General features: G+C 38.1%; 1 protein-coding gene across 1 annotated transcript in view; it reads left to right on the top strand.

The window, feature by feature from the left end:
• Window positions 1–15,425, top strand: part of LOC126088449 (piezo-type mechanosensitive ion channel component) — a 724,612-nt gene that overhangs the window by 466,485 nt on the left and 242,702 nt on the right. The window contains exon 29 of the mRNA XM_049906591.1: window positions 5,049–5,179. Within this exon, the coding sequence (XP_049762548.1) occupies window positions 5,049–5,179 (131 nt within the window). The remainder of the gene's footprint in view (window positions 1–5,048; window positions 5,180–15,425) is intronic.

The following is a 15,425-nucleotide window of genomic DNA, read 5'->3' as shown; positions in this document are numbered from 1 at the left end:
ATAGCACCCACCAAATGTATATCTGCCTTAGTTGATCAACACCTGCAACCCATACTACAAAGACTTCCCTCCTATATTAAAAACACCAACCATTTCCTAGATCATCTGTAATCTATGACTGTCCCACTCCCACCACACACCTTGCTTGTCACTATTGATACCACCTCCCTCTATACCAGCATCCCCCATGGACATGGTCTGTCTGCTACTTAAAATTCCCAAGTCAGTGCCCACCTGATTCCAAACCTATGACATCCTTCCTGCTCACTTTAACCAGCTTTATACTAACCAAAAACTATTTTAACTTTGAGGGGCAGACAGACAAACAGATCAGGTTTACAACCATGGGACCTGGGTGACTCCTTCCTGTGCTAACCCATTCATGGATCGATTGGAGGGGGGCCTTTCCTGTGATCAATAAGCCTTCTGTCTCTGGTTTGGTTTAGATACAGTGATGACATCATTGCCATTAAAATTCCTGGAATCTCAAAATGCTTTCTTTCAATGAAATTTCACATGATCCTATTCCAGATCACATGCCACTTTCCTTGATATTGATCTCATCCTTACTGAAGGCCATCTAAACATTTCTGTCCACATTAAACCTACTAACAAAAAGACAGTACATACATTTTGACACAGCCTTGGTATTGGAGGCAAATATATTTGTTTGTTCAGATACAGACTCTTTACAGCTATACACCACCATTACCCCAGCAGTCTAATTCAAAAGCAAATTTTCCAGGCCATAACATCCAATCCTGGTAATGCTGATCACTCTAAAAAAACAACTTAGGAGTACCCCACTTGTCACTGTGTTATTCTGGTGTTGAATGCATTAATCAGCTGCTTTGACAAGGCTATGACTTCCCAAAATCACGCCCTGAAATGAGGTCCATTCTGTTTGAGATTTTGACCACCACAACTAGAATAGCTTTTCGTTGCCCTCCCAATCTCCACAGTTCTGTTGTCAGGCTCTATGCTCCTTTGCTCCTATTTTCCTACCCTATGGCTCCCACCCCTGCGACTGTCCTCACTGCAAGACTTGCCCTATGCACACTACTACCACCTCCACCACCTGTACCATCCCTGTAACTGGGAAAACATACTATCAAAGGACAGCCACTTGTGAAACAACACATCATATATAAGCTGTTAAAAAAAAAAAAAAAAAACACAAATTTAACTCCTACACACATGACCAACATAACCACAGTCTCTGAATGTTGAGTCAGGACAGTGTTTTTTTGTGCCTATCTGCAACTCAGGATCTCTGCTGTATGAGGAGTAACGCCTATCCATTTCACAATATTATCACGTTCCATCCTGATTTTCCACTATTCAATTCATAGGTATCATGCTCCCATATCCCTCGTGCCAATTATTGCCAGGACAGTGCTTCAAAAACAATGAAAAGTGAAGTGCATATTTAAAACAACGCAAAATCTCTAAGATCAGTGACAGTTTACAAGTGCTCGAAGCTTAGTGTGGTCTTCTGTGCCAGATGCTTTTAAAAGTTTCCATAACTAATCTCTGTCTTGAAATCTGTCAGAAAATCCAAAGAGGTTCTGGTTTTATGTAAAGTATACCAGCAGCAAGACGCAATCAAAACCTTGTTGTGATAGCTGTTGTAACGCTCTCAATGACAGTGTCACTAAAGCAGAGTTTCTAAATGTGTTTTTCTGTAATTTCTTCACCAAAGAAGATGCATAAAATATTCCATAATATGAATTCAGGTAGCTGCCAACATGAACAATTTGGAAGTTGATGCTCTTTTTGCAGTGAAGAAAATTAAGTCGCTTAATAAAGGAAATTCTTCTGGTCCAGACTGCATACCAATTTAGTACCTTCCAGAAGAGTGGGCAGATGAAATAGCTTACTTTTAGCAGTCATCTAGGGGACTGGTACTTGAACCTCATCCAGCACACAGTTTTAATCTGCTCATCATCATAAAGAAATGTGCAGGAAGGCCAGGTACCAATATTTGTCTCACACATGCAGTCCCTGAAGTTCAGCAGGGTGGGGGATCAATTTTGGACTGGTATCCTGTACCAATTTTGGGCAACACTGCTCTATCCAGAGTAACTTGAAGTCTGCACAGAACTTGGAGAAGATTTTCCAACTTATATTCTAGTCTTACAGTCAATATTTCAGTGACAGGTTCATCATTCAAGACAATAATATCTGAGCAAAGCGCAACCTCAAGTAGTATGTACTACCTATAATAATATGCGACTAAGAGAGAAACATTTCTTTATGTTAAGTGCTTGATGACGCGTAGAAATGAAATCGTGAAGAGCAAAATTAAGAGCAGAATCTGAAAGCCTGGTTGACCTATTAAAGGCCCCAGGAATGAAAATCAAAAGAGATATTGTAAAAGTGGCACTTTGTTGTGAATTTTAATGTTGGGAACAAAGCAAAACTCTGAACTTGCAGAATCATGCTATACCCTTTTGAAGAATGAGTAACTGAAGACGCAAAACAGTATGCAATTTTGTATTCATTACCAAATACTAACAAAGCTTGGTATATCAGTTACCCTTAACAAATATTACAGTAATATGTGTACTGCTGAAACAAAAGTTGGACAAACATAATCTATGACAGGTCAATGACACTTACGAATCATTCCATACATTCAGAATAAACTGGAATTATACAGCAGTATGTTGTTTCTTGTATTGTGATTTGCAAAGAACTAAGCATTGAATTAGCAATACTCCAGTAAATGCCTTTATTCTTTCAAGAATCAAACTCTCATGTATTAAACAGCTTCAAACATCTGATTATGTTACAAACGAGTTAATGTGTTTAATATCTGATGTTAACCATGTAAGCAAGAAAAGTTTGGAAAATGGTTGAAATGCTGCAGAAAGTTTCTTGGAAGTCATTAAGGCTTTCATTATGAAATACTGGCTCAATATAATCTGGGTAGTATGTGTTTCATTTTAAGCAAAAGCTAGTTATTCTTGCACCTCAGTGTTTATGATATCATATCCCTTTAAATGTGTGTCATACAATGATCTAATTTTGTAGGTACATTCAGTGATGTATTTAGATACTGTCTGCAAACTGTGTTATAAATAGACAGTAATAAAGAAGTAATAATTAAAACATTGTGTCAGATGCTGCAAAAATGTAATAAGGGATAAACATTGTTCGTTTAGTCGTTTTGTGGAAAAGGGGGGGGGGGGTATATTAGCAAGAAATAGTTTTGTGGGGTCCCTCACATTTTGTGTAAAGTTTGTGGGAAGTTTACTAAATGCTTTCATTCTAAGATATTGCATGAATGAAGTCTGGGTATTTGTGTGCCATCAATTATGCCGCCTCAAGGTAAAAAAAACACAGTTTTTAAATTTTATATTTGTCTTATTGTATTAAACTTCTAATGTATACACAGCTTAATGAGTAAATTATGACAACATTTTAAATTTGTAAATCGGTGAATAATTGCGTGAAATATTGAAAATCAAATGTTTGTTGCCCTTAGAAGCTGTTAGATAGGCAGTCTGCAACTGTTGATGGGTTGCATGTACACGGATAAATAAAAACAAGTTTACCAGGCTCTTGTTTGGTGAACATTATGCACAGAAAATAAAGAACAAATATCTTCTGATATTGCCTGTTTAAAGACCATCGATGTTCTTTCTGATACTTATTAAATGAGTGGAGTGGTTATTTCCTTCATGCTCTGATTATGCGATTTGTCTTGCTCCATTAGAGGGGAACCTTTGTGTATTAATTCTAGAAATCTATATGTTTACCATATTTTTTCTTCTGTGATGAATGTGGTAGTTTTATCTTCACAGTTAAAATGCAGTTCTAACACATTAATTAAATTTTATGACCAAAGCACAGTCTACATCACTTATTTGTATTGGAAAGACCAGTTTCAACTGAATTAAGCCATTCTAAGATCTAAAATAGGGATAGGGTGAGAGCAGCCAGAAGAATCAGCTGCTGTGAGAGATAATATGATTTTGGATCTGAAGATGTGGCCATACCTAATCATTACAGTAAAAATACATGATCTAGACTGCTCTTTGGTCACAGAGCTACTAAACTAGATTACTGTTTTCTCAAGGTGCTATAATTTTGTCTCTTATTACAGTAACTGAAGATATTTGGAGATAAGATGTGTATATATAAAATTGCTGATGTATATTTTCAAATTTCAGACAACTTTTGCAAAGGCTTATCTCAGTCTCTTTTAACAATAAATGTTGTTGTGTGTAACACTTCCTTATTTGATTGTCCACTCTATGTAGCCTCATGCTTTCAGTGTTCCTAATGCTGTACATGCAATTAACATAAAGACATGCTTGCATATACTGCTAACCTATTTGTTATATGTAGGAAAATTCTACAAAATTTGGTTATGTAACTATAATTTTGCTGTCATAACTTGGTGTGTTGCATATACTGCTAACCTATGTGTTATATGTAGGAAAATTGTACAAAATCTGGTTGGGTAACTATAATTTTTGCTGTTTCATAACCTAGCTTGTTTTTGTGCAGTTATTTAGTGGCCTGTAGAAAGCTAATTTAACTTAAGACGCTAAATTATTTATGCTGATGACAAGAGCCAGCTGCAAACTATTTGCAAATAATTAGCCAAGTTTTACTTCAGACGTAATTAAAAATACACCATTTAAATATTGGCAAATGTTATATAATGTTCAAAAGATGTTTTTGTTGTTTTTTATTGTTAATTAAAAAATCTATGTTTTAGATAAATTATGTGTCATAATTTATCAAAGTAAAGTCTTGCAGTAAATAGTCCATGCCACCAATCTGCTAATATCATCTCAGCTTTTGAGACTCTGTTTATTACTTTCCTCATGACAGACAACTATATCATAGTTTTTCTATTAGCATAAGTACAGTCAATTCAAATCTTGCAGTGTATAGTGTTGTTCTGTCAGACACACTGTATTTTTCAGTGTGATGTGGACAATATCTTCCTATTTTGTTTCTGATCAAGGTGATTTTACTGTGTGGATGCTTCTCTGATGAGCAAGTCATAAAATAATAATTTTCATTTTCAGCAATTCGCTCTGGTGACTATTATATGTTTGAGGAATTTGATGATGAGGACATTCTAGATGCAGATAAAGATGAATCAGATGATTTTGATAATCAATTTGATACTGATAAAAGGAGGGCTACTCTTGGTGAGGTAAGATAGACTTTGTGGCACTGGAATAAATTTTCATTAATTATGGTACAAGAAATATTATACAGTTCAAAGAGAACAAGAAAAGTTGTTGCCTTGCTGCAGAAAAATGAACAGTTGATGATTTGAGCATATGGACAAAATATACAAAATGTCAGATTTTTTTCATTTACCATGCTTTTATATAGAACTTAGTAAGAAGAGTATGCATATTTCTGCAAGAAAATTGGGAGATGTACACATCAGCATATAAATTGTTAATTTCATCAGATCTCTAAATAAAAATGTTCTTTTTCCTCAATGGTTATAAGTATCATAAAATATATTAAGTGGGCTCTTCTTCCCTTTCTCAGTATTTATTTCAGGTTCACCGTATAAGAGATCCAGGTCATTTATTTGATGCAGGTATTGATTAAGTGTCATTCTTAGTGATACTGTATACATTTTGTAAGCCTACTACATTTCTAGAATTTGATTCTTGTAGAGTTAAAACCAGTTCTTCTTAAGAATGTGATGTTTGTTGCTAATTTTTTATGGTCTGAAGATAACCCTCTTGTTGCTAGCAGAGGTTGGAGTCCAGCTCGATCTCAGTCTCACTATTTACTTTTTCCCATTTTGAAACTTATTTTCCCCTTTTGATGTGTGTTTTTCAGCACTTTAATTTACTTTCATAAAATTTCACCCAAGTTGACTCTCTTCATATTTTACTGTTGCTCCATTAGTTTTTGCATTCAGCACTGTTCCTTTGAAAACAGAGGTGAGCACACAAAAAGTCTTTCTTTATAGGTATCGTGGTTGTACGGCTGATGTTGCAACAGTTGTCAGCCTTATTTTAAAGTAATTGCAAACTATTTTTTGCAGTGTGTTTTGGTTCCTTGTGCTATGGCACAGATATTTTTTTTTTAAATTTATAATAGAGCACCACCAGTATGTAAACAATCTTTTTCTTCCGTATATGATTGGAAATTGGGCCTATAACATCTCAGTGTTATTGGCACTTCTTCACAGACCAAGCCGTCTTCTTCTTCTTATTTTTTGCTGCATGACTAAAATGTTCCTCTTGATACTGTGTGCTTCTTGGCTTTTATTTCACAGCACTGACTAAACTGCATAAAAAAAAATTGTGCCACTTGGACATCTGCAAATGAATGTGGGCTCTGATTCAAGGGAACAAGTAATAAATCTTATTACAAAAAAAAAAAAAAAAATTAAAAAAATTAAAAAGATCTTCACTGTGAAATAAACACAAAACAGTGAGCAAAATAAAGGCAGTCTGCTCAGAAGTGCACAGCTGTGGAATCAAAATCTGCTGGTGGATAACATTCAATCTTGAGTTGCTCCATCGTGTGCATTGAAATGTGCCTGGATCGGTTCTCCTTTGCATGTTGCTCCTCCTGAGGCCATCCAGTGTGAAGAAGATTCCTACAGTGAGGCACAGCAATTTTCAACTAATTCGAAGTCCATTCGGTGGAGTTGATATCGACAGATATCTCGGACAATTCCGTACTGTCGATTGCTGCCTCCTAGAGGAAGGTGTCCCCGAGGTGGGTAAAGTTTGCACATACATTACCACCTCGAAAGGTGAATGCGTCACCGAAATGTTGACTGTAAGCTAGAAAATGGTTTTGGGGCAGATTCTCCTAATACTGCACAGCCTTCAAGTTACACTTGATAGATAGGGACTGGCCAACATATGTACAGCTTTTTTTTATGATGGCCATTGTCTTCTCCTTTTCAACTTTTGTAGTTCCTCATTCATCCAGTCGTCTTCCTGAAGGTACCTCGCATTCATCGTATCATTAAAATCTTGCATCGATCTTGTAGGTGGTCTTCCACGTTTTTTTTCACTCGGCTGGTTCCGATTCAGATTCTTTATTGATCATTCAGCATTATTACATGCAATAGACTTCGTCAGTTCACTTAACCTATTAATTTTACAAAATAAATTTTTAGATATTTAAGTTGATATTGGGCATTTCTAAAAATTCTTCTAATGAATAGAATGGATTAGTTAACAAGAAGTTATGAACATTGTCTTTAAATAATTTGTCAGGCTTGATTGACTCATTTTTAGACAATTTGTTATATATAGTTTTGGCTACCACTTATCATCCATTTGTGGAGGTGACTGTACCAAGTTAATATTTTGCTGCCTATGACATTGAGAATGTTGTCAATTTCTCCTATAATTTCCTGGATTCTTTCATTTCTGAATGTGTTCCAATCTGGAGACGGGACAACTCGTTCACAAAAAACAAACTCGAGAGTCGTCAATTTATTTACTCCTTTTTGTATTAGCTCTCACGTTTCAGAGTCTTTTACGGTGATATTCTTTACGATTGACTTGCACTCTATAGTAAGGAATTAAGTTGGCCAATCACTCTTTTTCCTTGCACCATTTCAATTGTGATGACTTACATTCTTCTTCCATTTGTTATAAAAATGACGCTCAAGTATTTAAATGTGCAGAGATTTTTAATTGAGCAGAATCCTACATTCAAGTCTTCTTATTTGTCTTCACCTGCTTTTTGAGTCTTCTTCCTGAAAGTAAAGCATACAGTATTTCTACTCGTACAGGGATTCTCATTCCGCAACATTTCTTCTTCCAATTCTGCAAAACTTTATTCTTTAAAGAAAGGTGGTGGTAATGAGCACCATTGTCTTAGACCCTTATTTGTGGAGAATTCATGGGAAGTTTTGTTACCCACTTAAACTATACTATTGTAATCCTCATAAGTTTCTCATTACCTGGACATACCTGTTACCAATATCAAAATTTTGCACTGCCAACCACAAGTTACTTAGTTGAGCTGTATTGTTTGCCTTCTGCAAATCAATAAATGTTAAGTGAAGAATCGCTCCTCTTTTCGGCTTTATTTCAATTAGGTGTTTAAGAGTGGATGTGCCATGTGTTCATGAGGTCCTGCTCTTAACCCATTCTGTTCCTCTGACACTGTTATTTGCACTTCTGTTTTATGCATTATTACTTTTCCTTGCAATTGAGCTGTTGTATGCTAATTCCTGTATAGTTTGCACAATCATGCCAGCTTCTTTTTTAAGTATGAATGGAATAATTGCTCCCCCCCCCCCCCCCTCACCCCCCCCCCCCCCTCCCAATTCATTTGATCGTTCTTCACCTTTTAAACATCCGTTAAACATTTCTGCCAGCATTTCTAAAACTGCTGAGTTCAGGAGTTTTGCTAGTTTTGCCAAGCATTTAGGTTTTCCATTTGCCATTAATTTGTGACATTTAATTTGCTTATCTTCTCTTATTCTCTCCAGTTTTATAACTGGCCTCACATGCTACAAGAATTTAGCTGAGCCATTTCTCAACTCTTCAATATTACAACTGATATTATTTAATTGAGTTCAATTTTTGTCAGCTGCTCCTTTACAGTGTAAGTTTTGTTTTTAAGGAAAACAGGTTCTTGCTATGAATAAGAAATGATCTGAGCCACTAACAATATTGCACTGGTGTGTAAAACTTAAGGATGAAAGGACAGCAACTTTTGCGTGGTGTGTCACTGCCAAGTAACGTAACTCGATAAAATGAGAACTGTACAGAGGAAGAACTGCTAGAGTGTAGTACAGAAAGCAACTGAAAGAAATATCAGTGAGATGAAAAGAAATTGTAATGCAGGAGAACAGAACAGTATAAAATGCAGTTTACAATTCCATGCATATCAGAGATTACGATACTATCAAACGATGTTTACACAAAATTATATATGTGCAGAATTTTAAATTGTAACATTGCTAGCTCACCATATCTATGAAAACTAGTTGACTTATGATGAAGCTAAACCAAAATGTGCCAAACATAATGTAAACATAGGTTGAAATTATCCTTTATGGAATTACTGCACAGAAGTGTGAAAGCAAGTGAAATGGAACCCACTATAAAGATAAAGGATTCATGTTAGGAACAAAAGTTAAACTGTGATTGTAAAATAATTAACAGAAATTATTGAAGTATTGTTATCAATGTATATTTTGTGAAATTTTAATATAAGAACAATGATGTTTCGACAGGCTAACTATATCAGAAATATTGTCATGACTTGCTAAACCAAAATGTGCACCCAGTTTTGTGAAAGCATATAAATCTCAATTTTAAGTTTAATTATTTTCAATTTAAACAGTACATAAATTGATGTAATTCTTGGCTCTTATATGAGGACCTATAGCGTAACCACAGGGGGTCAGTTTTCAAGCAGTTAGTATACAGTTAGTATTTTGTCAGTCTTACGTCAGTTTTTGGGTATTAGCCCATGTCAGTTTTACCAGTGTTGTGATGCAATAAACATATTTTAAAAGTATTTTGTGTGAGTCAACTATGTTATTTTTTGGTGAACTTGACGCAAATTGTCTGATGCATAAAACTGGATCCAGATGACACTTTAAATGGAAGAACTATATTAAAACTCTGTCACAGGCCTCATCATCTTTAAAAAATCAGCAGGTTAAGCAGTTGGAAATTAGTCACTACAACTGATTACTTTTAAAGTGCCTGTTTCATTCAAAGACAGTAATTACCCTCAAGTCACTGTGATTCCCGATTGCCCTTGGCCGTTACTAAAGGTGGGATGCCATTCTTAATAGGTCGTGTGATCACAACAGATTGGGCTGCATGCTCTGCATTGTGCTCCCATATTAGCCATAAGGTTAGTAAGTAGTTCTTGTGGTAAGGTGCTCCATTTCTCCACCAGTGGAGTTGACAACTATTGTATGGTGGTTGGTGCATGTGGACGTGCTGCAGTAGGTCTCACGAACACACTCCACATGTGCTTGGTGGAATGTAAGTTGGAGAAACAGGCAGTCCAGTCCATTCGCTGAATATTGTTTCGTCCCAGGAGGTGCTCCGCCTTGCACTCGTGCACTAACATCCATAAAAATTAAGTCGGCGTCAAAAACACCCCTGAAAAGACACACACAGGGAAAGAGTACAGGTCACAATAACACTGACTGGTGAGGTCTATAAGCCCATGCAACATTATGCCTCATAACACCTGGGCCACTGAAAGTATCATGTTCCACAATACTCCCTGTTCCCTCATATAGCAAGAAGTGGAAATGTGTAATGCACCCAGTAACATTTTGCAACATGATTATTTTGGTGATCCAGGTGTTATGGCATGGGGAGACATACTGCTGCATGGGAATATTCACCTCCCAATCTTTGAACACTGTACACTTGCGACTGAACATTATTGTATCACTGTGTTCCTTCCATGACTGTGTCTTTCCACAGTTGGTGGTGATGCACAACCACATCAAACAGCTTTGTTCGAATGAGATGATATTCGGCTACTGGACTGGGCTGCTGTTCCCGACTTAAATCCTTCCAAGTACATCTACATCTACATGATTACTCTGCAGTTCACATTTAAGTGCTTGGCAGAGGGTTCATCGAACCACAATCTTACTATCTCTCTACCATTCCACTCCCAAACAGCGCGCGGGAAAAACGAACACCTAAACCTTTCTGTTCGAGCTCTGATTTCTCTTATTTTATTTTGATGATCATTCCTACCTATGTAGGTTGGGCTCAACAAAATAGTTTCGCATTCGGAAGAGAAAGTTGGTGACTGAAATTTCGTAAATAGATCTCGCCGCGACGAAAAACGTCTTTGCTTTAATGACTTCCATCCCAACTCGCGTGTCATATCTGCCACACTCTCTCTCCTATTACATGATAATACAAAACGAGCTGCCCTTTTTTGCACCCTTTCGATGTCCTCCGTCAATCCCACCTGGTAAGGATCCGACACCGCGCAGCAATATTCTAACAGAGGACGTATGAGTGTAGTGTAAGCTGTCTCTTTAGTGGACTTGTTGCATCTTCTAAGTGTCCTGCCAATGAAACGCAACCTTTGGCTTGCCTTCCCCACAATATTATCTATGTTGTCCTTCCAACTGAAGTTGTTCGTAATTTTAACACCCAGGTACTTAGTTGAATTGACAGCCTTGAGAATTGTACTATTTATTGAGTAATCAAATACCAATGGATTTCTTTTGGAACTCATGTGGATCACCTCACACTTTTCGTTATTTAGCATCAACTGCCACCTGCCACACCATACAGCAATCTTTTCTAAATCGCTTTGCAACTGATACTGGTCTTCGGATGACCTTAGTAGGCGGTAAATTACAGCATTATCTGTGAACAACCTAAGAGAACTGCTCAGATTGTCACCCAGGTCATTTATTTAGATCAGGAACAACAGAGGTCCCAGGACGCTTCTCTGGGGAACACCTGATATCACTTCAGTGTTACTCGATGATTTGCCGTCTATTACTACGAACTGCGACCTTCCTGGCAGGAAATCACGAATCCAGTCACACAACTGACACGATAGCCCATAGGCCCGCAGCTTGATTAGAAGTCGCTTGTGAGGAACGCTTTCCGGAAATCTAGAAATACGGAATCAACTTGAGATCCCCTGTCGATAGCGGCCATTACTTCGTGCGAATAAAGAGCTAGCTGCGTTGCACAAGAACGATGTTTTCTGAAACCATGCTGATTACATATCAATATATCGTTCCCTTCAAGGTGATTCATAATGTTTGAATACAGTATATGCTCCAAAACCCTACTGCAAACCGACGTCAATGATATAGGTCTGTAGTTCGATGGATTACTCCTACTACCCTTCTTAAACACTGGTGCGACCTGCACAATTTTCCAATCTGTAGGTACAGATCTATCGGTGAGCGAGCAGTTGTATATGATTGCTTAGTAGGGAGCTATCTGAAAGGAACCTAATCGGTATACAATCTTGACCTGAAGACTTGCCCGTATCAAGCGATTTGAGTTGCTTCGCAACCCCTAAGGTATCTACTTTTAAGAAACTCATGCTAGCAGCTGTTCATGTTTCAAATTCTGGAATATTCCATTCGTCTTCCCTGGTGAAGGAATTTCGGAAAACTGCGTTCAATAACTCCGCTTTAGCGGTACAGTCGTCAGTAACACTACCATCGGCACTGTGCAGCGAAGGTATTGACTGCGTCTTGCCACTTGTGTACTTTACATATGACAAGAATTTCTTCGGATTTTCTACCAAATTTTGAGACAATGTTTTGTTGTGGAACCTATTATAGGCATCTCGCATTGAAGACCGTGCCAAATTTTGTGTGTCTGTAAATTTTAGCCAATCTTTGGGATTTCGCGTTCTTCTGAACTTCGCATGCTTTTTCCGTTGCCTCTGCAACAGCGTTCGGACCTGTTTTGTGTACCATGGGGGATCAGTTCCATCTCTTACCAATTTATGAGGTATGAATCTCTCAATTGCTGTTGCTACTATATCTTTGAAATTGAGCCACATCTCGCCTACATTTGCATAGTCAGTTTGGAAGGAATGGAGATTGTCTCTTAGGAAGGCTTCTAGTGACACTTTATCTGCTTTTTTAAATAAAATTATTTTGAGTTTGTTTCTGGTGGATTTGGAAGAAACGGTATTCAGCCTAGCTACGATGACCTTGTGATCACTAGTCACTGTATCAGTCATGATGCTCTCTATTAGCTCTGGATTGTTTGTGGCTAAGAGATCAAGTATGTTTTCACAACCATTTACAATTTGCGTGGGTTCGTGGACTAACTGCTTGAAATAGTTTTCGGAGAAAGCATTTAGGACAATCTCGGTAGATGTTTTCTGCCTACCAGCGGTTTTGAATAAGTATTTTTGCCAACATATCGAGGGAAGGTTGAAGACCCCAACAACTATAACCATATGAGTGGGGTATTTATTTGTTACGAAACTCAAATTTTCTCTGAACTGTTCAGCAACTATATCATCGTAGTCTGGGGGTCTGTAGAAGGAGCCAATTATTAACTTAGTTCGGCTGTTAAGTATAACCTCCACCCATACCAATTTGCACGGAGTATCTACTTCGACTTCACTACAAGATAAACCACTACTGACAGACACAAACACTCCACCACCAATTCTGCCTAATCTATCTTTCCTGAACACCGCCTGAGACTTCGTAAAAATTTCTGCAGAACTTATTTCAGGCTTTAGCCAGCTTTCTGTACCTATAACGATTTCAGCTTCTGTGCTTTCTGTTAGTGCTTGAAGCTCAGGGACTTTCCCAGCACAACTACAATAATTTACAACTACAATTCCGACTGTTCCTTGATCCAAGCACGTCCTGTATTTGCCATGCACCCTTTGAGATTGCAGCCCACCCCATACTTTCCCGAGGCCTTCTAACCTAAAAAACCGCCCAGTCCACGCCACACAGCCTCTGCCACCCGTGTAGCCACCAGCTGAATGTAGTGAACTCCTGATCTATTCAACGGAACCCGAAACCCCACCACCCTATGGCGCAAGTCAAGGAATCTGCAGCCAGCACGGTCACAAAACCGTCTGAGCCTCTGATTCAGACCCTCCACCCGGCTCTGCACCAAAGGTCCGCAGTCGGTTCTGTCAACGATGCTGCAGATGGTGAGCTCTGCCTTCATCTCGTAAGCAAGACTGGCAACCTTCACCAAGTCAGATAGCCGCTGGAATCCAGAGAGAATTTCCTCAGATCCAAAGCGACACACGTCACCACCACCTGCAGCTGGCTGCACCCTGTGCTCTTCATGGCATCCGGAAGGACCCTTTCCACATCAGGAATGACTCCACCCAGAATGCACACGGAGTGCACACTGGATTTCTTCCCCTCCTTCCCCTCCTTAGCCGCCATATCCCTAAGGGGCCCCATTACGTTCCTAACATTGGAGCTCCCAACTACCAATAAGCCCACTCTCTGCGATTGCCCGGACCTTGAAGGCTGAGAATCATCCTCTGAAACAGGGCAGGCAGCTGCATCTGGCTCAGCCAGAGACAGTACCTGAGTATGTGTGGCATGCTTTGGGAAGATATACTGTGTCCCAACCACATGCACCAGCAACCATCCACCAGTTGTCAACCGCCCTGGTGAAGCAATGGAACACTTCACCACTAGGACTTCTTATCAACATCTTGGCCAGCGTGGGAGCACGTCACAGTTCTGCTTTTGCAATCCATGGTGATCATGCACCCTATTTGCCTATTTAGAACCAAGTCCCATATTTTGTAATGTTCAAGGGACCATCAAGAATTGCAGTAACCTTAGTGTAATTATTGTATTTGACTAAAGTGTCATTTTTGTTAATCTCGTTGCACATTTCTTTCAGTTACCTTCTCTTAATATTGTTGCAGTTCTTTCTATGTATGTTCTAAGTTTCATTGGGCATGTTACTTGGCAGTGATACTTTATCTGTAAGTTACTTTTGTTCTTATGTTTTGCAGTGCGCAATCAACGATTGATTTTAAGTTATTTGTTTGTTGCATTCATGTACAGTTGTGAATACGTTGGTGTAAATAGCCTTCTGATAGACGCGCCTTCTAGTCGGACAAGGGCAGTCGCGCGTATCTTGCAGATACCACTTGTTGTTAATAAACTTTTTCTTTTTAAAACATTACATTTTTATCATAAAAGTAATATTAGGTATTATTCATGGGTTATACAAACAAAAGCAAGGTAAAAAAAATTATTTAAAAATAAAGCTATGTTTCAAAACACACATTTTCTTCCCAAAGCTTCTCGAGGTACTGATACTTACTTTCCATGTTCGAATGTCAAATTTATACAAGATTGTGCTTGAAATTTTGATTTCTCAATATACTAAAGTTATTTAGAAGTTGAAATACATTCAATGCAAACATTTCTTGAATGATGTAAACAAAATATACCATTCATATACCTCACATTTGAAACGGGTGATTATTTAAAAGCTGAAATACAATCATTGCAAACATTTCTTGAATGCTGTAAACAAATAAACTGTCCACATATTTCACATTTAAAATGGAGTGATTCTCATTTTCTTGCTAACTAAGTGTGGTCGACATCTTTTCTTCAGAGGCTCCTGAGGTTGATCTTCTTCTCCTCTTCCATGTAGCTGTTGGTGTTCATCATCTGTGTGCAGCACATTTAGAACTTGTGTACAGAGGTCTCAAGTTACTTTAGTACTTCTCCTTTTTACATGTTCCTGCACAAGCTGGTTTGAAAGATGTCTGAGGTATTTTGTCCTCTTGAGATTATTGCTGGTGTTTCACCACTGGAGGCCATTGCTTTGTGTTTCTCACAATGCTGAAAGGCCCACAAAGTTTGTTGACAGTGTCAATGTCTCCTTTTGTGTGATTGTAAAAAGTTATAATTTCTGGTTTCTAGAGATCACCTGTTACTTCATCGAATTTTCCATCATTATGAAGGCTGG

Source organism: Schistocerca cancellata, chromosome 6 (assembly GCF_023864275.1).
Source record: "Schistocerca cancellata isolate TAMUIC-IGC-003103 chromosome 6, iqSchCanc2.1, whole genome shotgun sequence".
NCBI classification, from domain to species: Eukaryota; Metazoa; Arthropoda; class Insecta; order Orthoptera; family Acrididae; genus Schistocerca; species Schistocerca cancellata.
Note: the sequence above shows the minus strand (reverse complement) of the source record. Positions and strands in the feature narration are given on the sequence as shown.